Consider the following 20,421-nt stretch of genomic DNA (forward strand, 5'->3'; position numbering starts at 1 on the left):
CAGTCTCCTTCCAGTTTTAACTAAAAATTGAGCTTCCACTGAACTTTCTAGCCAGCAAATAATGTGATGCAGTTGAGCATTGGCCTAGGAGTCAAGATACTGGAACTTCTTACCTAGTTTGACTATTCATTAACTTTACAGATTTGGAGAAGTGACCTGACTCTGAAGTTTGTCTGGATAAACTTTAAAGTAGCCTCTGGTTCTAAAGCCAGAGTCTAAAGTCTCAGTAGATTTCAGTTCCCAGGCAAGTCTTTATATTCTCCTTCATGAGTCTTTCCCACTCTTTTTGAACTGGTCTATCTTGATCTCCAGCTGCCAGCAGGCCAAACAAGTCATTTATTTACTTCCTGAGATCTGCTGATCTAAGTATCTCTGATTTGTCCTTTTGACCTGTTTCTCGTGAGTTGGATGACCTTGGGCCAGCCACAGAATTTCTGTTAGTCTAGACAAAATGGAGATAAGAATCCCAGATTCATGGGCTGTTGTGAGGATTGAAGGGGAGAAGGGCACAAAATTGCTTTACAAAATGGTACTGGGATGAGATGGCATTGTCTAGCCACCCTAATGCCATTAGCACTAGCATGTCAGATTCAGGTTAGTCTTTCCATCCCCAGTGCTAGTGACAACCAATTACTAACCAACTTTGATTCTTATTTTTCCATTTTATAATGAGGGAATACATCTGTCAGTCGCATTTTACTCTCAAGATGTTCTAGGACTCCAGGATTTCCTTGCTGATAACCCTTGACAATCAAGTGGAATTATTTAGCCTGCACCTAGAGTGGGCAATCTCACAACCAGGGCTGAGGTGGAGGAGCAGAATTACATAAAAGCAAAGTAAATGAGGGGCTTTTCTTAATGCTTTCTGAAAGTTAAAAATAAAAAGAACTTCATATTTATTTTGTAAGGTGTCATCTTCAGATAATTTACCCAACCAGATAGTGAGCATCTCAGGAACAAGGATTTTGCCTTTTTAAAAATTTTTTAAATCTCTATCTATTCAGTGACTAGAATAAGTGGCTAGCAGAAAGAAACTCAGTTAATGCTTTTTGAATCAATGAATGAGTGAGAAAAGCCTTGGATTATGAAGAGGCTCAATAAAATTGCTTATTATTTTGATTTTTTAAATGAACATTTTAATTTTGATTTTACATTTTGATTTTTAAAATGAACAAGTGATGGAGAAAAACATCAATTGGCATATTTTGGATGGGTTATTTAAACCAAAGCTTTCACACTGTGGGGTGTTATTTTGTTGTTTTATGACTGCTAGAGCAAATTATTAAATTGACTTATAATCTGATTTATAACAATCTGAAGTATGACTTTAATTTTTGAAAGGACCCATAAACTATTCATGGGTTTGGTATTACAAGAACCAGAGGAAGCAAAATATGTCCGAAACAAACTGCTGAGTCACACGTTATGCCCTTTCCCTTAGCCAGCATTCCCAATCCAGTATCAATGACAATTCAGAAAGGAGTAATATTTCACCTGGTGTGATGGTGGCATCTGTGAATACGCCTCCCCTTACTGAAGAGCACACATCACAAATGGTGAAATAAAGGGTTCTAGGATATTGCTTTGACCTATTCTGATGGTGTTCAGATTCAATGATGTAAAACCATGAGAAACTCAGCTGTCAATCCCTCCTAGGCAACACACTTAGAAATCAACTGTGCCCACTATTAGCAAGAGGAAATTGTATTTTCCAGAAGTGGAGGAGAAGAGAAAAACAAAATAATAGTCAATGAACATTTGTGTATCAAGCATTGTGTTCAATTCTTTTCTATACTCATTTCATCCTTAGAATAAATGTGAGTTTCTCCCCATTTTATAGATGAAGAAAACTGAGGCTTGGAGAATTGAGTCACCCATTTAAGATTACACAGCTAGTAAGGGGGCAGGATTGGAATTCAGAGCCTCTGCTTTTGCCCTCATCCCTTCCTGCTTCTACAGAGTCTCTTCCAACTTTGGCATCATCATATTTTACTATCGCTTGGCATCATCATATTTTACTATCGCTTGGCCCTCTGTTTTTAGAAGGCTACAAGAACATACACATATTTCTGCAACCCCTACATTATACCAAGTACAACCACAAGCACAGTCTTAAGTGGCAACCACACAAAACCAGACTGCTTCTGGTGATCTTCACACAGCCCATTGCATTATCCGCCTTGCCCTGCCTGTGGTGTGATCAGCTCCTTTCCCCACTTCAGGTGTCACCTCCTCCAGGAAGCCTTCTCTGATCCTCCCCTCATCTCTACTGTCCAGTCCTTCCTGGTATCTCCCATAATGTCCTGCCTATATTGCTATTGTTAATTATTATTATCTAGTTATGTGTCCATCTCCTGCATTAGACTGTGAGCTCTGCAAGGTCAGGGCTATGTCTGACTTCTCAACTAGACTATGCCTTTTCAGAGAATCAAGACTTGTCCTCGTTCTATTTGTAACTTCATTACTATGCATAAACTAGCACAGGGAGGGACTCAGTTAAGTCTACTGATTGGATCAAAAAGATTACTAAGAATGACTTTAAAAGGTGATTAAAGTGTGTCTCATGGAGGGGACGTCAATTTAGAGAGAAGCCGGGACATAGAAACATAGAAAGAAGGATAATATAAAGAGAAGTACTTAGTAATGTTCCCTGTGGCATTTGAATTCTTCAATTTTGGTTAAATAGAAACAACATGATTGAATTCTTCCCAATTATTCACTAAGATGATTTTAGTAATTGTATAACTCACACATATCCTATGTCTAAGTGACATCAGGGGTTTCCCAGTTAAAATTTGGAAAAAAATTATCAAATATAAGTCTTCGTTAAAGATTTACTGAAAGCAGTAAACTATGTCTTCCAATCATCTCACTAAAGTACAAGATCTTAATTATAAATCAGCCTAATGGGTGGACTGTTTTCATATTCCAGGACATATGTTAATTTATGTCAAACAAATCATGATGATTTGCTTTCTTATTGTTTACTCTTAATTATTGTTGTTATTTTAGCTCCTCAGCATCCATCTTCCCTTCCTCCAATAATACACTCAATTATTTGGGGGGGGGGTATATCTTATCCTGTATAGTCTTGGTAGGAGGTGGTCCTACTTACAAAGGGGATTAGCACCTCAGATTTTCTGACCCAGGGCAGCCGGGTGGATGGAGAAATGAGCTAGGCATCCATCTAAGACTTAGCCAACTGGACATTCTTGAGACTTTGAACTTGAAGATGTACAGGACAGTGGAAGTTCTTTCATTGTCATGGAAGTCTTGGTATGCTGACCCATGTGTTCTGCTCTATAACTTGTTTAGGCCTCCCAGAGCTGCCTTAGCATCTAATTTTCTAGTTGTTTTCCAGGCCTGGATCTCCAACCTTCCATTGATTTTGGGAGCCTGGCATTCTCTGGATGAGTCACCTTTACCTAAATAGCCAGTCAGTCTCTGTTGCTTAAAACTGAGAATGCTGTCTGAAATACCAAGTAAAAGCAGTCTCCATTTAGGACATAGATTTACAAATAGATTAGTAAAAGAGTTTGTATTTTTGTGTCATGGTTAGTAAGAATTATTCTCTAAGAATTATTTTGAAATTCATTTTTAGAAAATTACAGGAGGGGCGCCTGGGTGGCTCAGTGGGTTAAAGCCTCTGCCTTCGGCTCAGGTCATGATCTCAGGGTCCTGGGATCGAGCCCCGCATCGGGCTCTCCGCTCAGCGGGGAGCCTGCTTCCCTTCCTCTCTCTCTCTGCCTGCCTCTCTGCCTACTTGTGATCTCTGTCAAATAAATAAAATCTTAAAAAAAGAAAAGAAAATTACAGGAATTTATAAGTAAGACTGTGTAATGGATTTCTCCATTTAAATGAATAGTTTTTGTGGACATCCTATATTCTACATTCATTTTTAGAAAATCTAGCACCCGGTTCTAAATTAGGGAGTAAATCTTGCCTAATATTGAACCTAATGGTGGCATTTTGTGTACTGGGGGAAGAGGTGGGGTCATGAGCACATTTTCACAGGCTTCTCACCTACAAAACTGTATCTCTCTCTAGCCTTTGTACATTGTCCTTCTATGCAAGTTATATTTACTATCTAGAGAGTTTCCATGATTCTTGATTTCTCCAATGTTATCATTCAAACATAATTTTTTTAATTTATAAAAGTTCTTATGATACTTCTTATAGGTTTGCATTTTTCTAATTTTGACATGTTTCCACAATTCACCACTTACAGTATTATGTTAATACTGTTCTGATGATTAAAAAAAAAATGAAAATATACCCAAAGCAGATGACATTATGGTTGAAATGCACAGCTGTGAAAACATATGCTTGACTAACTTTTTAGAAAAACGGTTAGGTTTTCTTCCACTTAAAGCATTGCTTTGTTATCAAGTGTCCATCAAACATATCAATATGGCTATTACATTTCCAAAAACTTTTTCAAGTATCTCCTGAAGTGAAATTCTCATGTAAAATGATTTATAGTCAAGCTTAAAGTATTAAATCTCCTCATTTGACAGCTATTTGGAAAGAAAAGAAACTATTAGGAAACCTTTTTGGAGAAGAAAAAATATATTTTCGGTGTCTACAATAATATATCATCTGGAATACGAGGACATTGGTTTTCTTGTTTCTTTAGCATTGAGTCTGGCATTTCATTCTTAGGGAGGAGTATCCCCTTTTTAAGGGGATTTTAGATAGGTGCAGATTTTCGGGGCACAGCATAAACACTGAATGAATTCAAAATTTCAGGGTAAGAGCCGATATAAGAAAAAAATTGAATTTATTAGATCACAGCTTTTTTTTTTTTTTAAGATTTCACTTATTTATTTGACAGAGAGAGAGAGAGAGATCACAAGTAGGCAGAGAGAGAGAGATCACAAGTAGGCAGAGAGAGAGGAGGAAGCAGGCTCCCCGCTGAGCAGACAGCCCGATGCAGGGCTCGATCCCAGGACCCTGAGATCATGACCTGAGCTGAAGGCAGAGGCTTAAACCACTGAGCCACCCAGGCGTCCTGATAGCTTTTTTTTTTTTTTTTTAATAAAATAGGAACATAAAGGTCCAATCAATGGCCAATAAAAATAGACTATGTCATAGAAGTTCACTGGGGCTGGCTCTCTGTGGCAATAGTATCCAAATGAAGATCCACAGTGTGTCTGATGTACGAAAAGATCTTACTCCTGAGGGCAGAAACAATGAGCCTATCCGATAGGAAAATCTGCAGCTAACAGTTGAATTTTTCCATATACCAAAATTAATACAATATTCACGACAACTAGAATTAATGTGCAGGCACAAGATATTTTAGTCAATCTGAAAAATCCCCCCATCCTTCCAAACTGAAAAACTCTGATGGGTGACAATTAGAAATTAAAATACATTAACTTTTAGATTATCTGGAAACTAAGAGCTGGCAGGTCTAAACATATAGAAAGATTCTAATATGGAAGTTAAAAAGGCAAACAAATGGTCTCTGATAGCAGTGACTGAATTTGGGGTCAAGAAGTGGTCAAAATGAGATGGGAAAGATCTATCAGCCATTTCTCCTTTGTGTCTGGTGGCAACACTCATTTAGGAGGAGATGAAGGGGATCACAGTGGGTGGGCGGGACAAATTATGGTTTCCTAAACAATGAATAAGCTGTTTAAGAAAACAGAGAGGTCTGTCTATATTTTAGGAAGATTTCTGAGGAAAGAGGGATAGAATTTAAAATTTGGATGCATAAACACGTCAAATTGAAAACGTGGTTCCAAACAACACACCCTAAGAATGCTGAGATATTAATGAAGACATGAATGAATGAGTTTATTTATTCCACAAATATTGACTTCTGACCCTGACCCTGTGCTGGGTATAAAAGCCCAACAACGATAAATGGTAGAATTGTTTGATAAGTATTTAACATCAAGGATGGTAGGAGTTGCAGTTTTCACACTTGAAACACCAATTTTCAGTAAAATAGAAAAGAATGGGAAGTAGAAATCTATGGTCATCACAGTTTAATGGTATGACTTGTTCACTAAATATGTGTTGGTTTGAATTCATGTAAATAGGATACAAAAGCAAAAAAAAATTCTAAAATCCTCCTACAAACATCAAGAATTGATATGTGTTTCTCTTTATTCTTTGGGACTTCTCAGTGTCTCATTTCCCTCACTCTGTCCTGGTTTCTTGGGCTCGGTCTTCCTGAACACGTGAATTCAATCTGCGGTCATCAGGAAAATGTGATCCTTTCTGGTAAGAGATGTATGGAGGAAATTATAAAGTTCTAAAGCCCTGCACTCTTCCCTGGTTAGAATCTTGAAACACATACCCAGTTCAGATCAGGTTCCCCATTTGTTATGGAGAAAGGGTCTTAGCCACCCGGGACTTCATTTTTTAAAAAGTCCACGCAGGGTCCCCTGGGTGGCTCAGTCGATTAATTGTGTGCCTTCAGCTCAGGGATTCTGAGCTGAGCTGAGCCCTGATCCCAGGGTCCTTTGATGGAGACCTGCCTGGACACTGGAAGAGGCTCCCCGCTCATCAGGGAGTCTGTTTCTTCTTCTTCCTCTGTCCCTACCCCCTCTTACCCTCCTTCTTTACCCCTCCCCACCCCCTGCTAGCTCTCTCTTTCAAATAAATACATAATTTTTTTTTTTTAAGAGAGAGAGGGTGGAGTGGGTGAGGGAGAAGCCGGCTCTCCATTGAGCAGGGAGCCTGATATGGGGCTTGATCCCAGGGCCCTGGGATCATGACCTGAGCCGAAGGCAGATGCTTAACCAACTGAGCCACCCAGGTGCCCCAAATAAATTGTTAAAAAAAAGTCTGCCTCAAATTATCAAATGTACAAGCTATGTCTTCTACTTGAAACACTTGCCTAGGACATCAAAAAGTATTCTTTTGAGTATCATTATGCATTCCTGATTTTTTATTTATTCAAAGTATTATAATCAGTATCAGTCATTTTGATCTTGTTAGATAGTCACACTGGGTTGTCTCCAGTATCTGGTGCCATTCATTTTCTAGGGCTGCTACAACAAAGTACACAAACGAGGTGGCTTAAAATAACAGAAATTTATTTTCTCAGTTCTTAAGTTCAGAAGTCTAAAATCAAGGTGTCGGTAGGGTCAGGCTCCCAGAGAGAATCCTTCCTTGTTTCCTCTAGCTTCTTGTGTCTCCAGGAATCACTTGGCTTATGGCTACATGACTCTAATCTCTGCCTCCATTTTTACATGGCCTTCTCTGTGTCTTCTCCTCTTTCGTCCCTTATAAATATAAGACACCCATTAGATTTAGGGACTACCCAGATTATTGAAGAGGATTTACCTTGAGATCCTTAATAACATCTGTAAAGATCCTTTTTCTAAAAAACATGTTCTTTGGATTAGGATATGGATATTTATCTCATCAGGGCATGTGAAAACATTTCTTTTAGTTGTTAGAGCCTATTTTTAGAGTTGTCAAAATAGCGTAGATAGAACTAGCTCTTACTCCATTTTATTTAATGAACTTCTAGTGAGTGCTTCTAGGGGACAAATATTACACTAGTTATGAGACTACAAAGCTATGTAAATCTCTTGGCTCTTTCCCCAAGTTAAGTTTTCCTTAAATGAGAAAAGTTGTCTTGTCCCAATTGGATGGAAAGCCTATGATTTTAGTATATGTGCTGCGGAAGCAAGCACGAAAGCCTATGATTTTAAACACCCAGCCTTAAGTACTTGCTCAAATGTCAAAATTTGGAGCGTCAGAGGATCCAGATACCTGTAAATAATCAGACGGACCTCTAGTAAGAACTCTCCAGGCCATTTTCCATTTCAAAGTTTTGCTCCAGGTTACAGGCACCTAACCTGCAAAAGCATACCAGCCTGAGAGTCAGGTCTCTCAGGTTCTATTTCTGGTTCTGCTACTGGATTGCTATGCAGCCTTGCACAACACAAAGAACGTGCACTTCCACAAAGGAAGAGACAAGATTCTGAGGACCCGTCTGGGCAAGGGAACCTCATACCCCAGTGAAGGTGGATCCCAGGAACGAAGCGTACTGGCTGGACACCTCAACCAGAGTGTAGGGATGCTCTCTCTGCTGCCAAAGCCGTTGATTTTTGTGGGAAATTGGAGCTCAGATTTTAGTTTGGCCAAAGGGACTTCGACTCCCTCCTTAGTGTGCATCTAGAAGTCAAAACGAAAAATAGTTTGTATTTTAAAAGCCTTGAAACAAAACAAACAAACAAAAAACCTCAAAAAACAAACAAACAAAAGATACAGATCTTAAAAAATAAAATAAAAGCCTTCAAACTTTTCCTACCGAGATGTTCCTGCGGTTCACGTTGCACTAGAGGAAAATGGCTTGGTGGTATAGAGCAAAGAGTGAGGCTTTGAGAGCTCTGGGCCTCTCCAGGAAGGGGACAGGCGGATGCAGTCCGGGGGCTTGGAGACTCTGGAAAGGTAAGTCACCGCGCCCCGCCTCCTGAAGAACTACATTTCCCTGGAGGTCTTGCAGCGTACAGTAGGGTGAGGAGGAATAACGTAACAGACCCCACCCATGAACTCCTATCGTGCCTAAGACACCCTAACATGATTGGAGGGCTCTGTCGCAGTGCGTTCCGGGACTTGTAGTACAGCGTGTTCATGATCCAAGCTTCTTTGTGATTCGCGGTGCCCACTAGTCGCTACCCGCGCGGTCCCGCGAGGCGGGTTCAAATCGCGTGCGCCTGCGCCGATCCCGAAGGGCTGACCCGCACCTCCCGCGGGGCGGAGCCGTGGATTTCGCGTCGAACACCGCCTTCCTGCCCCGCCTTTCGCCTTACCCGCCCGCCCCTCCTTCCTGGAGGCACAGCCGAAGCGGTGGCGGCAGGGACAGAAGCAGAGGCAGCGGTGGCGGCCCGGCGGGGGGGCGCCGAGTGGTCGGCGCGACACGCGCGGACTCGGACCCTATGAGGTGATTAGTGCGGCGCAGGCGCCTCCTGCCCCGCCGGCGGGGCCCGGGTTTCCCGCGGCGGGATGTTCTCCAGAAGGAGCCACGGAGATGTGAAGAAGTCCACCCAGAAGGTGCTGGACCCCAAGAAGGACGTGCTGACGCGCCTGAAGCACCTGCGGGCGCTGCTGGGTGAGGCCCGCTGTGGGGCGCCGGGTTCGGGGACACCTGCCCTGACGTGGGCCGGGGGAGGGTCGGGGCTGGGATGCGGACGGCATGCGGGGGACGCGAGGGGGGTTGTGTGCGACCCTCCTTTCCGGGGCCCAGCATTGTTCCCGACAGCGGGCAGTCTGGCCCTCGGGTCTGCCCTGTCGGCCAAAGGGTAAACTTACCCGGGATTTGCTCCCGGTCACCTCACGGAGCCGCGACTTTCCCCCCCTCCCTGGCAAATCCTGCACTCCAGGTGCTACACACACACACACACACACACACACACTCACTCTCTCTCTCTCTCTCTCTCTCTCTCTCTCACACACACACACACACACACACTCTCTCTCTCTCTCTCTCACACACACACACACTCTCTCTCTCACACACACACTCTCACACACACACACTCTCTCTCTCTTTCTCTCTCTCTCAACTGACACCTCCCCTTCTCGTTTTTTAAATTTTAATTTTGGACCTGACACCAAAGTAGACTGAGTCTCCAAGCGTTCCCAGCCCAAACTTAACTGAACTGTCATCTCTCCTGTGGGCTCCCTCCCCTTAAATTTTATTTTTACTTTGGAGTCGGCGTCTTCAAATAGACTGAGCCTCCCAGGGCTCCGAGGATAAATTTAATTGAGCTGTCATCTATCTTCCCGCGCTCCTCTTATTTTTATTTTTATTTTTATTTTGGGTCTGGCCGCTTGGGCTTCCTTGTGTGGTTGGTGTGAAGGGGGCTCCTCCTGCTTGTGGAGGGAGGGGTGGCTTTCCTGGGTTCAAGGAGGCTGCTGCTGCTTTCTTGCCAGGATGACAGTGAGAGTTATTTCCTTCTTTCGTTTTTATGGACTGCTGGGTGGCGGTTCTGTGGAGCCCAGGGGGCCAGCAGTTGACCTGCCATGAAGCTCATCTTGGTGGTTGTGAAGTGTCCCCAAGGTTTCCTGTCCCCTGCTGCATGTGATCTCTAGCTACTTTCCTAGGCTGTGTTCTGTTTTCCATTTTCTTCCCTACTTAGTCTTAACTTTTGTTTAGGACCGAACACCTGTGCTACCTGTGCTGTCCCTAGTGTTCTTGGAGGCTGAGAAAAGGACACCTTGTTTCCTCTGGATGTCTTATTTATTCTTTAAAATGAGGGGAAAAAACACCTGATTTAGGACATGCAGTCTTAATGTGCCTGTCGCTTGAGGAAATATGACATAAAAGAGTTTGTTTTATATGTGAGAATTTTAAGTAAAGATCTTGTTCATGAGATTAAAAGTTGCTAATTATTTCTATTTATACCCTGTGAAGTACCTCTGAGGAAACACACACACACACACACCCCTGGTTTTTCCAAGTTCTTCACAATCTCAGATTCCTTGAGATTTACACTATCCCGTTCAGTTTGGAACGAATGTAAATTATTTACTTATACTGTTAAGAGAGATTAGTTTTCTAGAGTTGTGAAAGTGAAGTGTGGTGTCTTTGGTAAACTGAACTGTCTCTTTCCTGTAGTAAAGTCTTATGCTCACACAGGTTGCATTGTGCAGAGTTCTTCTAGTGAGTGATAAACACCTACTGCAGGGACATTTTTGATAAAGGAACAGTCTTTTAAAGGATTTGATATTCTGGGAATTTTTTTGTGGTAGAGAATTTGAACTTTTGTTCTGACCAAGTCTGCAGGATTAAGTTGGCTCCATTTTGTAAAGGTGGAATCGATTAAACCTAGATGAGTTTGTCTTCTTAGAGATGCACAGTACATTGTTACCATTCTGAGAAAGTAGTTTGCTTTCAAGGCTGTGGGATTGTGGTTTCACTTTAAGGTGCAGTATCTTATTTTGAGGAACTTTCTTTTTTCATTTCATTGAGCTCATTATGATCTCAGTTTTGTAAAATAGAGATGTTCTTTAATATTCGGGTTTTTTTTTTGTGGATGCATTTGTTTGTGGAATGACTCAGTGTACTTTCTTGCTGCAATCTTTAGCCATAGGGACTACATTTTTATAAATGTGTCTGAAGACTTCTAGTTAAAATGTCTAATGTAAAGTTTGGCTAACAACTGTGGTTGGGAAAGACTTTAAAGAAATACAGTACATTAATGTACTAGTTCCTAGCACATCATATACCCGATTTGTTTGCTATTTAAAGAAAAAGTCTACTTAGAAAAAAATGGCCTCTTGATTTGAAAGACAGGAATTAGCCAAGATCAAGAAAACCCTTTGAAGGAAATGAATGGACATTATTGTTGTACTTTTATTTGCATATTTCTGTAATAGTCGTGCTTTTCACATATTTTGTCTTCAAGCGATAATAAAGATGTTCTTTTTTACATACAAAGATGATACCACTGATCCAGATTTCCAGCCTGTGGTGGCATCACTTTAGCTGGTTACTTAGCCTGTCTTTGAACCTCAGTTTCTTTACTCTGTCAGATGGGTATGGTAATGTCTGCCTTGTAAAGATTATTGCAAGTATAATGTATAAACTACTTCAGCTTGTAGCAGGCATGTAACAGCTTCCTCTCCTGTTACTTGCCTCCCATCATCAATAGGCTAAGACAAGTATTTTGATAGGTACTTTCCCACACCAACCCTTATATCTTGATAATTGCTGTAAGTTTGTTCTCTCTTTCTAAAACTTAGTCTGTGTTAAAGACAACTGGCTAAGATACACGTGACAAACTGTGGAAAGTACAGTATTTCTCATTCATTGTAATGGCTCCAGTTAGAATTTGCTTAGCTCCTTTTATCTGGCTCTGTATTGTAGATTGCCCTGATATTATTAACCTTACTTTACAAGGGGGGATTCTGAGGCCCAGACAGACCTTATAAGAGGCCAAGCAATGGACTATATAGCCTGTATGCATTGTGTTAATTACAGGTAGAACAAAGAGCTAGTAGGTCCCCTGACTTCCAGTTCTGCCTGTATTGTTGAAATCATCAATGGGAGAGCAAGTGAGTCAACAAAACAAAACAGAAACCAAAAAATTCTGTGTATTGCTATCTTGCTCCAGCAAAGATCCCATGCTTAATTAAACATTGAGTACCTACTACAAATCCCCATTTAGGAATGGTATTAATAAAGCAAGAAGAATTGATATAATAATAAGCATATAATGTGGTAATTAGATAGTGGCTTAAATGTTGCACTCTGTTATAGGATTTCAAGAGGTCAAATAAGATCATTAAGAGTGGCACAAACATAAGGTCATTTTGAAGAAGATTTTCCTTATGCTGGTCCCTGAAGGATAGCTAGACTGCTGAACCATATGTGTAACTTAAAATTTGTTAGTAGCCACATTTAAAAAAAGTAAAAAGAAAGAGGTAAAATTAATTTTAATAATATATTTTATTTTATCCCACAGATCTACTCTGTATTATATCAATAGGTAACCAATATAAAATATTACTATTTTTTAGTTCTGTTTTTCATATCATCTTTCAAATCCAGTGTGTATTGTACACTTCTAGCATGTCTCATTTTGAAATGATTTTGCTACATTTTAAGAGCTCAGTAGCTCTATGTGGCTAGTGGCGTTACACTAGACAGAGCAAGGTTAGCATTTAGGAAGCGCAGCAGGAAGGCAGTTCCAAGCAAGGGGAGGTGGATGCTGGTAGTGTAAATACACATGGCAATTATGTAGAAAGGTGAGGAACACCAGCCTGCTCCTTCCTTCTCTCCAGGGAGGGAGTCACAAGGTGATGTTGGTCATGAGACATGGTGCTAGAATTCTTGCCCTGAGGGTGTTCACAGCGTCAGAGGCATGACTGGGGTGGAATGTAGGCCATGGGGAGAGACAGTATAGTAAATTGGACTGGGGGATCTTGTTGCAGGGAGAGGAGTGGTGGCCTGACTGGCAGAATCTGAGGCAGTTTGGGGGCAGATCAGAAAAGGTCTTGTTTGTTTGAGTTGGAAGCTCCTACCTTACCTTGCAGGTGAGAGAGCCCTCTTGAGGACTCTTGTAGGTCTGATGATAAGATTCAAGAGCTGCCTGGCTGTCAGCAGGGCCCGAAAATGGATTGAGAGGTGATGGGAAGGGTGACACTGCTGGCAGGAAAGGAAGAGACAAATATCAAGGGTCTGAAGTAAGATGCTCCGTGAATGGAGAGGAGGGGTGGGATTTCAAGGACCAGTGCAGGGGGAATTGTCTCAGTGATTATCTCAGTGAAGTCATGAAACAGGTTTGTAGAAGCCAGGTGAGGAGTGATCAGTTTGAAGCAGAAGAGATCTGGGAGAAGAGGCCATAATAAAGGCAAATCAAGTGACATCAGGGCTTGGGGCAAGTATTTGGAACGAGTGAAGAGAGAACAGTCTCTCACAAATGCTCTCTATGTATTGACGGAGTAAAATGGAACATTTTGGGATATTTCCTTTCAAGTATCTGTTCCTTTAGGTAGGGACAATTTCACTTAAATTTTAAATGTTGCCATTTAAATTTATTATTAGCATTTCCCTCTCATTTTTATTAATTACAAACATTTGTTCAAACTGTGTATTGTAAGTTAGCTTACCATTTCCTGGATGGTTAAATTGTTTCCTTCCCTTCTTTCTTTGTTTTTTTTCTCTTATCTAAATAATACTGCTCTAAACATGTTGGGAAGCAGCTTTTTCTCTATTTTACATTATTTCCTTAGGACAGATTCCATTGAATTCAGATTTCTTGGTTTGGACATGTGTATGACTCAATTTACTGTACTCTTTCTTAAGTGTTGCTCCCAGTGAGCCTGCTAGCAGCAAGGATTGAGACTACCATGTGCGCTGTAGTCCGACTAGCAATAAACTCATTTGTGTAATTTGATAATTGGCGGTAGGCACTTTGGAGAATGGGAGTGTCAGGTAGGAGAGCCAGAGGTGTTGGAGGAGAACCTGGCTAATGACAGGGGAAGATGAATTAGGTGTTAGAGGTGTTGAGTTTGAGAAAAGGGCAAGTTCCAAGTGGAAATGTCTAGGAGGTTGTTGGACAAGGGGTCTGGAACTTAATAGTAGGATAGAAAGCTATGATAAGGTGGTTTACTTTCATCATGGTTCCATCATATCTTACCAAAACTCTGATTCAGGGAGGGTTCCTTCCTACCCTCAACCTGTAGAAGCAGAAACTGAGGCTCAGCAAGGTTAACTACTTGTTTGTCAGCACCCAGTCAATATGTGGCAGAGCTGGGATTCCTGATTCTAAAGGCCATGTTATGTTTCTGCTAGTTATCTGACTCAAAAGCATATTTATATATCAGAAAATATATTTACCCACCACAGTGAATGTTGATGTATAAACAAAAGCCCTAGGGTGTTTGCATGTCTCCCAAAAATGTTGCTTTGATTTTGCTGCTCTTTTCCTGGTCTGTTTTTTAATTTTTTTTATTTATTTGACAGAGAGAAAGAGTTAACAAGTAGGCAGAGAAGCAGGCAGAGAGAGGGGGAAGCAGGCTTCCTGCTAAGCAGAGAGCCTGATGTGGGGCTCCATCCCAGGATCCTGAGATATTGACCTGAGCCGAAGGCAGAGGCTTAACCCACTGAGCCACTCAGGTGCCCCCTGGTCTGTTTTACTAGATTCTTCTAGGGAGACTGAGGCTATATTTGATTTCAGCATGGCAGAAGATAAAAAGACACCTTTTGTGTTTTCCTGTTCATTGGCCTCTTTGTGCCCTTGGCGGGCCTAGCAGGTGGTAAAATATTTGCATGGATGTTAGTGCCAAAGGACATTCTACAACCAGAGCAAAGTCTGAGGTGTAATTTCAGGCTCTTCAGGCAGTCTTTGTTTAGTCTCTTGTTTCAAATCTTGTTTGAAGCGAAGTCATCTTGCCATGATGCTCCCTTTGCTGATTTCTCATCAATTACTAACGTTTTATATCTGTAACCTCTGGAACATGAGATGAGCTTTGGACACAGATGCGTGTATCTCAGATATACCAATCCCTGCCTCTAGGGCTCCGGGATGTCTGGACTTCTGATGAGAGAAGTGTGGACCGAGGATAAAAGTCCGATGGAGCTCAGATGTTTTGTTTGGGACAACTGAAAAAGGCTGACTTCCTCCTTTTATTCTGGGAAGAGAGCTAATTGATAGGTCCAGAATACTTGGACGCAAACTTTTATTTGCAGTTGAGCATGAATACCTTTACTAGCTGTGTAGAGTCTGATCTTGCCATAGATAAAACTGTAGTGAATTTTTATTTTAAAAAATTGAGTTTCAAAATAGCAAATTGATTCCCTTTAAATTTTAAAATTATATTTTAAAAGAGGACTGTGGTATTGTACTGTAAAATTAATAATATATAAATGTGGTAGACAACTATGCTGTATTCAGAATTTTTTTAAAGTTATTTATTTATTTATTTGACAGAGATCACAAGTAGGCAGAAATGCAGGCAGAGAGACAGGAGGAAGCAAGCTCCCCACCGAACAGAGAGCCCGATGTGGGGCTCGATCCCAGGGCTCTGGGACCATGACCTGAGCCGAAGGCAGAGGCTTTAACCCACTGAGCCACCCAGGCGCCCCTGCATTCAGATTTTTTAAAAAAATTATTTCCATAGACATTTTTTCTAGAGTATATGAGTGAGTGTGTGTGTGTGTCTGTCTGTCTGCTGAGGAGAGCTGTTTATTCAGATATTAATAAGGCAGAAACCCAGGATCTGTGCTTTTTGGAGAGGTTGCCAGTGCTTCCTAAGTGAGGTGCAGTCTGAGGTGGGTTTGGAATGACAAATGTGGGGTTTCCCTGGGGGACAAGTTGGGGATGAGGGGACTGCAGAGAAAGGAACTTATGTGAAGGTAATTGTGTGGCCACCATGGAGTTAAGTGTCCAGTGGCTTTCATCCTGTGGTGGGGGTAGTTGTTGGGAACCAGGAAGACCTAAGGGGAGACTAGGGGCCAAATCCAATGTGTCCCCTTGGTGAATGGCCCGAGAGTCTCAGACTCGCTGAAATTTGAAACATCAGTGCCAGGAGAATGAGAGCTCCCAAGCTTTTGGATTGCAAACCCTGAGAGTGTATGTATCATGGCCTGCCAGCATTCATCTTTCCCCAGTGTGGAGGGAACCAACCTCAAATGGAATCCATAATGAGAGGGAAGTGGGGCAGAGAGATGGAGGGTGAGACGAGCGCACCAGACCCTGTGTGAGCCAAAGGTTTGGCCGTGTCTGTGCCATCTCTACCCCTGAGCTTCTTGGTTCCAGGTTCCAGTAACACCCTGTTTTTGCTTTAACTAGCTTGAGTCATAGTTCTGGGTCTTGAAATGGAAAGAATACAGATTACTATATCAGAAAAGAGAGGGAGGAAATCCCAGGTCAAGGATGGGTGGGTGGGTGTTTATGTGTGGATATACTTTTTCTATTTTTTAAGAGCTGAGCAAATTTAAGTTTATATATACATAGAAGAAGGAACTAACAAATGAGCAAAATTGAAGAAGCAGTGCAGAGAAAGGGAATACAAGTGGAGAAAGGTGGGGTATTCAGTGGGATCAAGGCTGTCGAGCAGGAGATCAGGCTTGACAAGAAGGACTGCTTCCTCCAAGGCCATTTGGAGGAACTAAGAATGGGGTCCTAGCTGTGGAGGGAGCTCTCATGCCATGGCTTGTGTTTTCTCTATGAAGGTAAGAAGTAGACTTAACTGCTGAGTCAATTTTCTTGCTGGTGTATTGATAGGAACTGAGGATGTCTTGTTCCCTCTTTTGTGCCATGAATCCCCTTAAAGGAAATACTGTAATCTGTATGACTTGTTATTGTGGTTCTTTTGGGGAGCGCCCTCAAAATGCCTTTAACTTATGCATTCAGTACTTGGAGAGAAGCCAGGAAATGTATATTTATAAAACGAAGACAGTTAGGGAGTACACATATTGTCTGGCCTTCCACTTGGTAATCATGTGTCCCAGAGTGGCAGCAGGTGGGCCCAGGGAAGTGCTGTGTTCTCAGTGGTCATCTTTCCTTCATGCCTCTCACCTGTGGGACCATCTGTCCTACGGGGTGTGGCTGTAGTGGTTAGGGGTAATTTTGATCTCCATTTTTGCCTTGAATGCCACTTAACTTCACATAAGATGTAACGTGATTGTACGTATCTGTGTGGCACCTTGCCCTTTTGCAATATGTTTTCTCATATTCTCATTGGATCAGTATGCTGCCTTAACCTACTAGTTCAGAAAGGACTTAACCTTTTAGATTTTTATTTTTATTTTTATTTATTTATTTATTTATTATTTATTTGACAGAGATCACAAGTAGGCAGAGAGGCAGGCAGAGAGAAGGGGGGGGGAGCAGATGCAGAGGCCCTAACCCACTGAGCCACCCAGGCGCCCACCTTTTAGATTTTTAATCAAGCTTTGTTTCTGACTTAGTTCTGAATGCCCATTTCAAGTTTTTAACTGTGATTTTTATAAAAGATATATTTCACAACCATTTTTATGTCTTTTATATTGTTTTACAAACTGAAACCACATCTGAAAGATATTTTCAAAGTAGTTGTAATTTTCAATAGTAAATACGTCATTTTGCTGTTGCAACTGTGGTTTAGCTTAAAAAGATAAGGAGCCCTTTGATATTGTCTTGTGTTTGATTTTAAGTGATGGCACAAATTCACTGAGCTTCAACCACGGTTTCAAGGACACATAGATACTAGTGACACTGCCTGTGCCCCACTGTGGGACCATGAGAATGTGCCCCTCAGGCCTCTGCTTTGAGGGTCATGATTAACTGATGGCTCCAGCTGCTGCCCTCGGGATTCACCACCACTTCTTTAGCCAAAGCTGAGCTTCTCTTGGGCTACTTGCGGTTACTGAGCAAGTGGGGATACTACTGTGGTCCACTCATGCAAGATCCAGATGCCTCTGAAGGGTGACTCTGGCTTGAGGACTCCCCATGGGTTGGTCAGGACCTTCTTAGGACTGAGTTGGGAGTCTGAGATCCTTCCTTCCAGTCCTCCTTCCTTCCCTGTCTCCTTCACAGGGGGTCAGACCTGCACTGTGGTTAAGCCTCTCCCTGTCTTCTCAGGTCTCTCCCCTTTTCCTTTCACAGCCAGTTCCCCCAGTAAATCTCCTACACATGTAATCCTGTCTTAGTGTCTACTCCTCAGGTAGCCCAAACTGACAAGGCAAAAACTGACACAACCCGGAAGGTGTTGCCCATTCTACCATCTAAAACCCTTCCAGGAGACAGTGTGAGCACGCTACATCTTCCACAAAAACTTTCTCTATTCCTCTGCCCTGAGATGATATTTCCTCAGAATTCCCGGAGCCTTTTGAACTTCACATTTGGCGTTTATGGCTTTGGCCTTATATCTGCTGAATCTCCTGTCCTAGATGATAAATGCATTGAGAACATGAAGAACTTCTTGTTCATCTTGATTCCTTCTGGAAACATTCTTCCTTATTTGTATTCATAGAATTAGCATTTAGTCACACTTTCCATGTGCCACTCACTACCAGAAATACTCTTCTGTGAATTAACTCATATAATCCCCCCAAATGGGATAGATAATATTATTCTCCTCATTTTACAGATGAGATACAGAGAGGTTAAGAATCTGGTTCAAGGTTACACAGCTGGTAAGTGACAGAGGGAGGATTTGAACCCAGGCAGCTGGCTGGAGAGTCCCATTGTTCATTTAGTGGTTATTTTTTATTCAGATAGAATATGTACCAGGTACTATACACAGCGTTGGGGTTGCCAAAGCTTGTAATCCAATTAGAATTAACAGTTGTTTAAAAAGCAAACCCCAAAATGTGATTTCCAAATAGACGGATGTAAGTCCCTGGGGGAGTATCAGCCACCTTATGTTTTGAAAAATTTCTAAAAGCCTTTCTGCCCCAAAGAAGATTCTCACTATCCAGATGTTCCCATTGTTATGGTAATGATTTGAGACTGAGAATTAAGGTCTCCTGAAAGAGTGCCCTGACCTTCTCCCTTGTGTACACGCACTCATGATCACACCCACCCCTCTGATCCCAAGGAGAACAGCTGTAAGAAAGGACTACTTGTGTGGACAAAAGGGAGAAGAAGTTGGAAAGGAGGTGGGGGGAGAAGGGCAGCCAGACCAGAGGGCTTTGGGAGGGATAGCCTTGGGTGAGGCTTCTTTCATGGAAACAGAATTGCAGAGACACTACTGTAAATTTTAAATATACAGAAACCAAAACTGAGTCAGTATATCCCCAAAAGGATTGGTGCTAACTAGTAAAAATTCTTTCAATGAGATCTTTGATAGTATTTTTTTTTTTTAAGATTTTATTTATTTATCTGACAGAGAGAGAGAGAGAGATCACAAGCAGGCAGAGAGGCAGGCACAGAGAGAGGAGGAAGCAGGGTCCCCGCTGAACAGAGAGCCCGATATGGGGCTCGATCCCAAAACCCTGGGATCATGACCTGAGCCGAAGGCAGAGGCTTTAACCCACTGAGCCACCCAGGCGCCCCTCTTTGATAGTATTTTTAAGATAGCATGGAAGAGAGGGAATAGATGACATATGTTGCTTCTTTACAACTTTTGAAAGGGATTAACGTGTTTTATTTCTGTACGGTCATATTTCTGGGACAAACAGTGTAGACTTCTATTTTCCATGGATTTTATGTCTGATAAGAGAAAGATGTGTTTGGGTTAATTAGGCTTGATGTGGTAGAGCCTATGCTGACCTTTGAGGTAGAAGTAAAATATCTTGAGTGTGTGTGTGTGTGTGTGTGTGTGCGTGCATGTCATATTGCAGCTGTTTATTTTGGAGAGAATGGTTCTAATCCTCTCGTTCTGCGCCTAAAATAAATATGTACACAAGCAGACATATCATTTTAATGAAGTAAAAAAAGTAAATAATCAAATGGAAAAATAGTTGAAACTTATAGGGCAGGACATAGTTATATCCTCAGTACATAGAGGGCCCCTATGTATTAACAGGAAAAATTAGAACATATGTTTAAAATATACATACACATGTCACAAATGAAAAAATGACAGGAACCAGTGTTTTATTTTTTTTAAGACTTTATTTATTTATTTGACAGAGAGATCAGAAGTAGGCAGAGAGGCAGGCAGAGAGGAGGAAACAGGCTCCCTGCTGCAGGGAGCCTGCTGCAGGGCTGGATCCCAGGACCCTGAGATCATGACCTGAGCTGAAGGCAGAGGCTTAACCAACTGAGCCACCCAGGTGCCCCAAGAGCCAGTGTTTTAAATGTCACTTCAGTTATCTATGATATATAAAGTTACAAATAAAAATATATTTACCTATTATTTTAGTAAAGTTGCTGGTTTTTTTTTGCCCTTATTGATTCCTCCTGGTTATCTGTGTTTGCTTTCCAATACACCTTTGATAGGATTCTAATTTGGTATGATCTCTCCGGAAAGTAATTTTTGGTATGTACTAATGGTCTTAAAAATGTACATATCATT

The 20,421-nt window shown here is 41.6% G+C and overlaps 1 protein-coding gene across 3 annotated transcripts in view; it reads left to right on the forward strand.

Moving 5' to 3' along the window:
- Positions 1-8,810: 8,810 nt before the first annotated feature.
- The window catches only part of RALGAPA2 (Ral GTPase activating protein catalytic subunit alpha 2), a 321,503-nt gene continuing 309,892 nt past the window's right edge, over positions 8,811-20,421 (forward strand). For all 3 annotated transcript variants that reach the window (XM_045981825.1, XM_045981826.1, XM_045981827.1), the window contains exon 1: positions 8,811-9,079. In XM_045981825.1, the coding sequence (XP_045837781.1) occupies positions 8,974-9,079 (106 nt within the window). In that variant the 5' untranslated portion in view covers positions 8,811-8,973. The remainder of the gene's footprint in view (positions 9,080-20,421) is intronic.

This window comes from Meles meles, chromosome 16 (assembly GCF_922984935.1).
Source record: "Meles meles chromosome 16, mMelMel3.1 paternal haplotype, whole genome shotgun sequence".
NCBI classification, from domain to species: Eukaryota; Metazoa; Chordata; class Mammalia; order Carnivora; family Mustelidae; genus Meles; species Meles meles.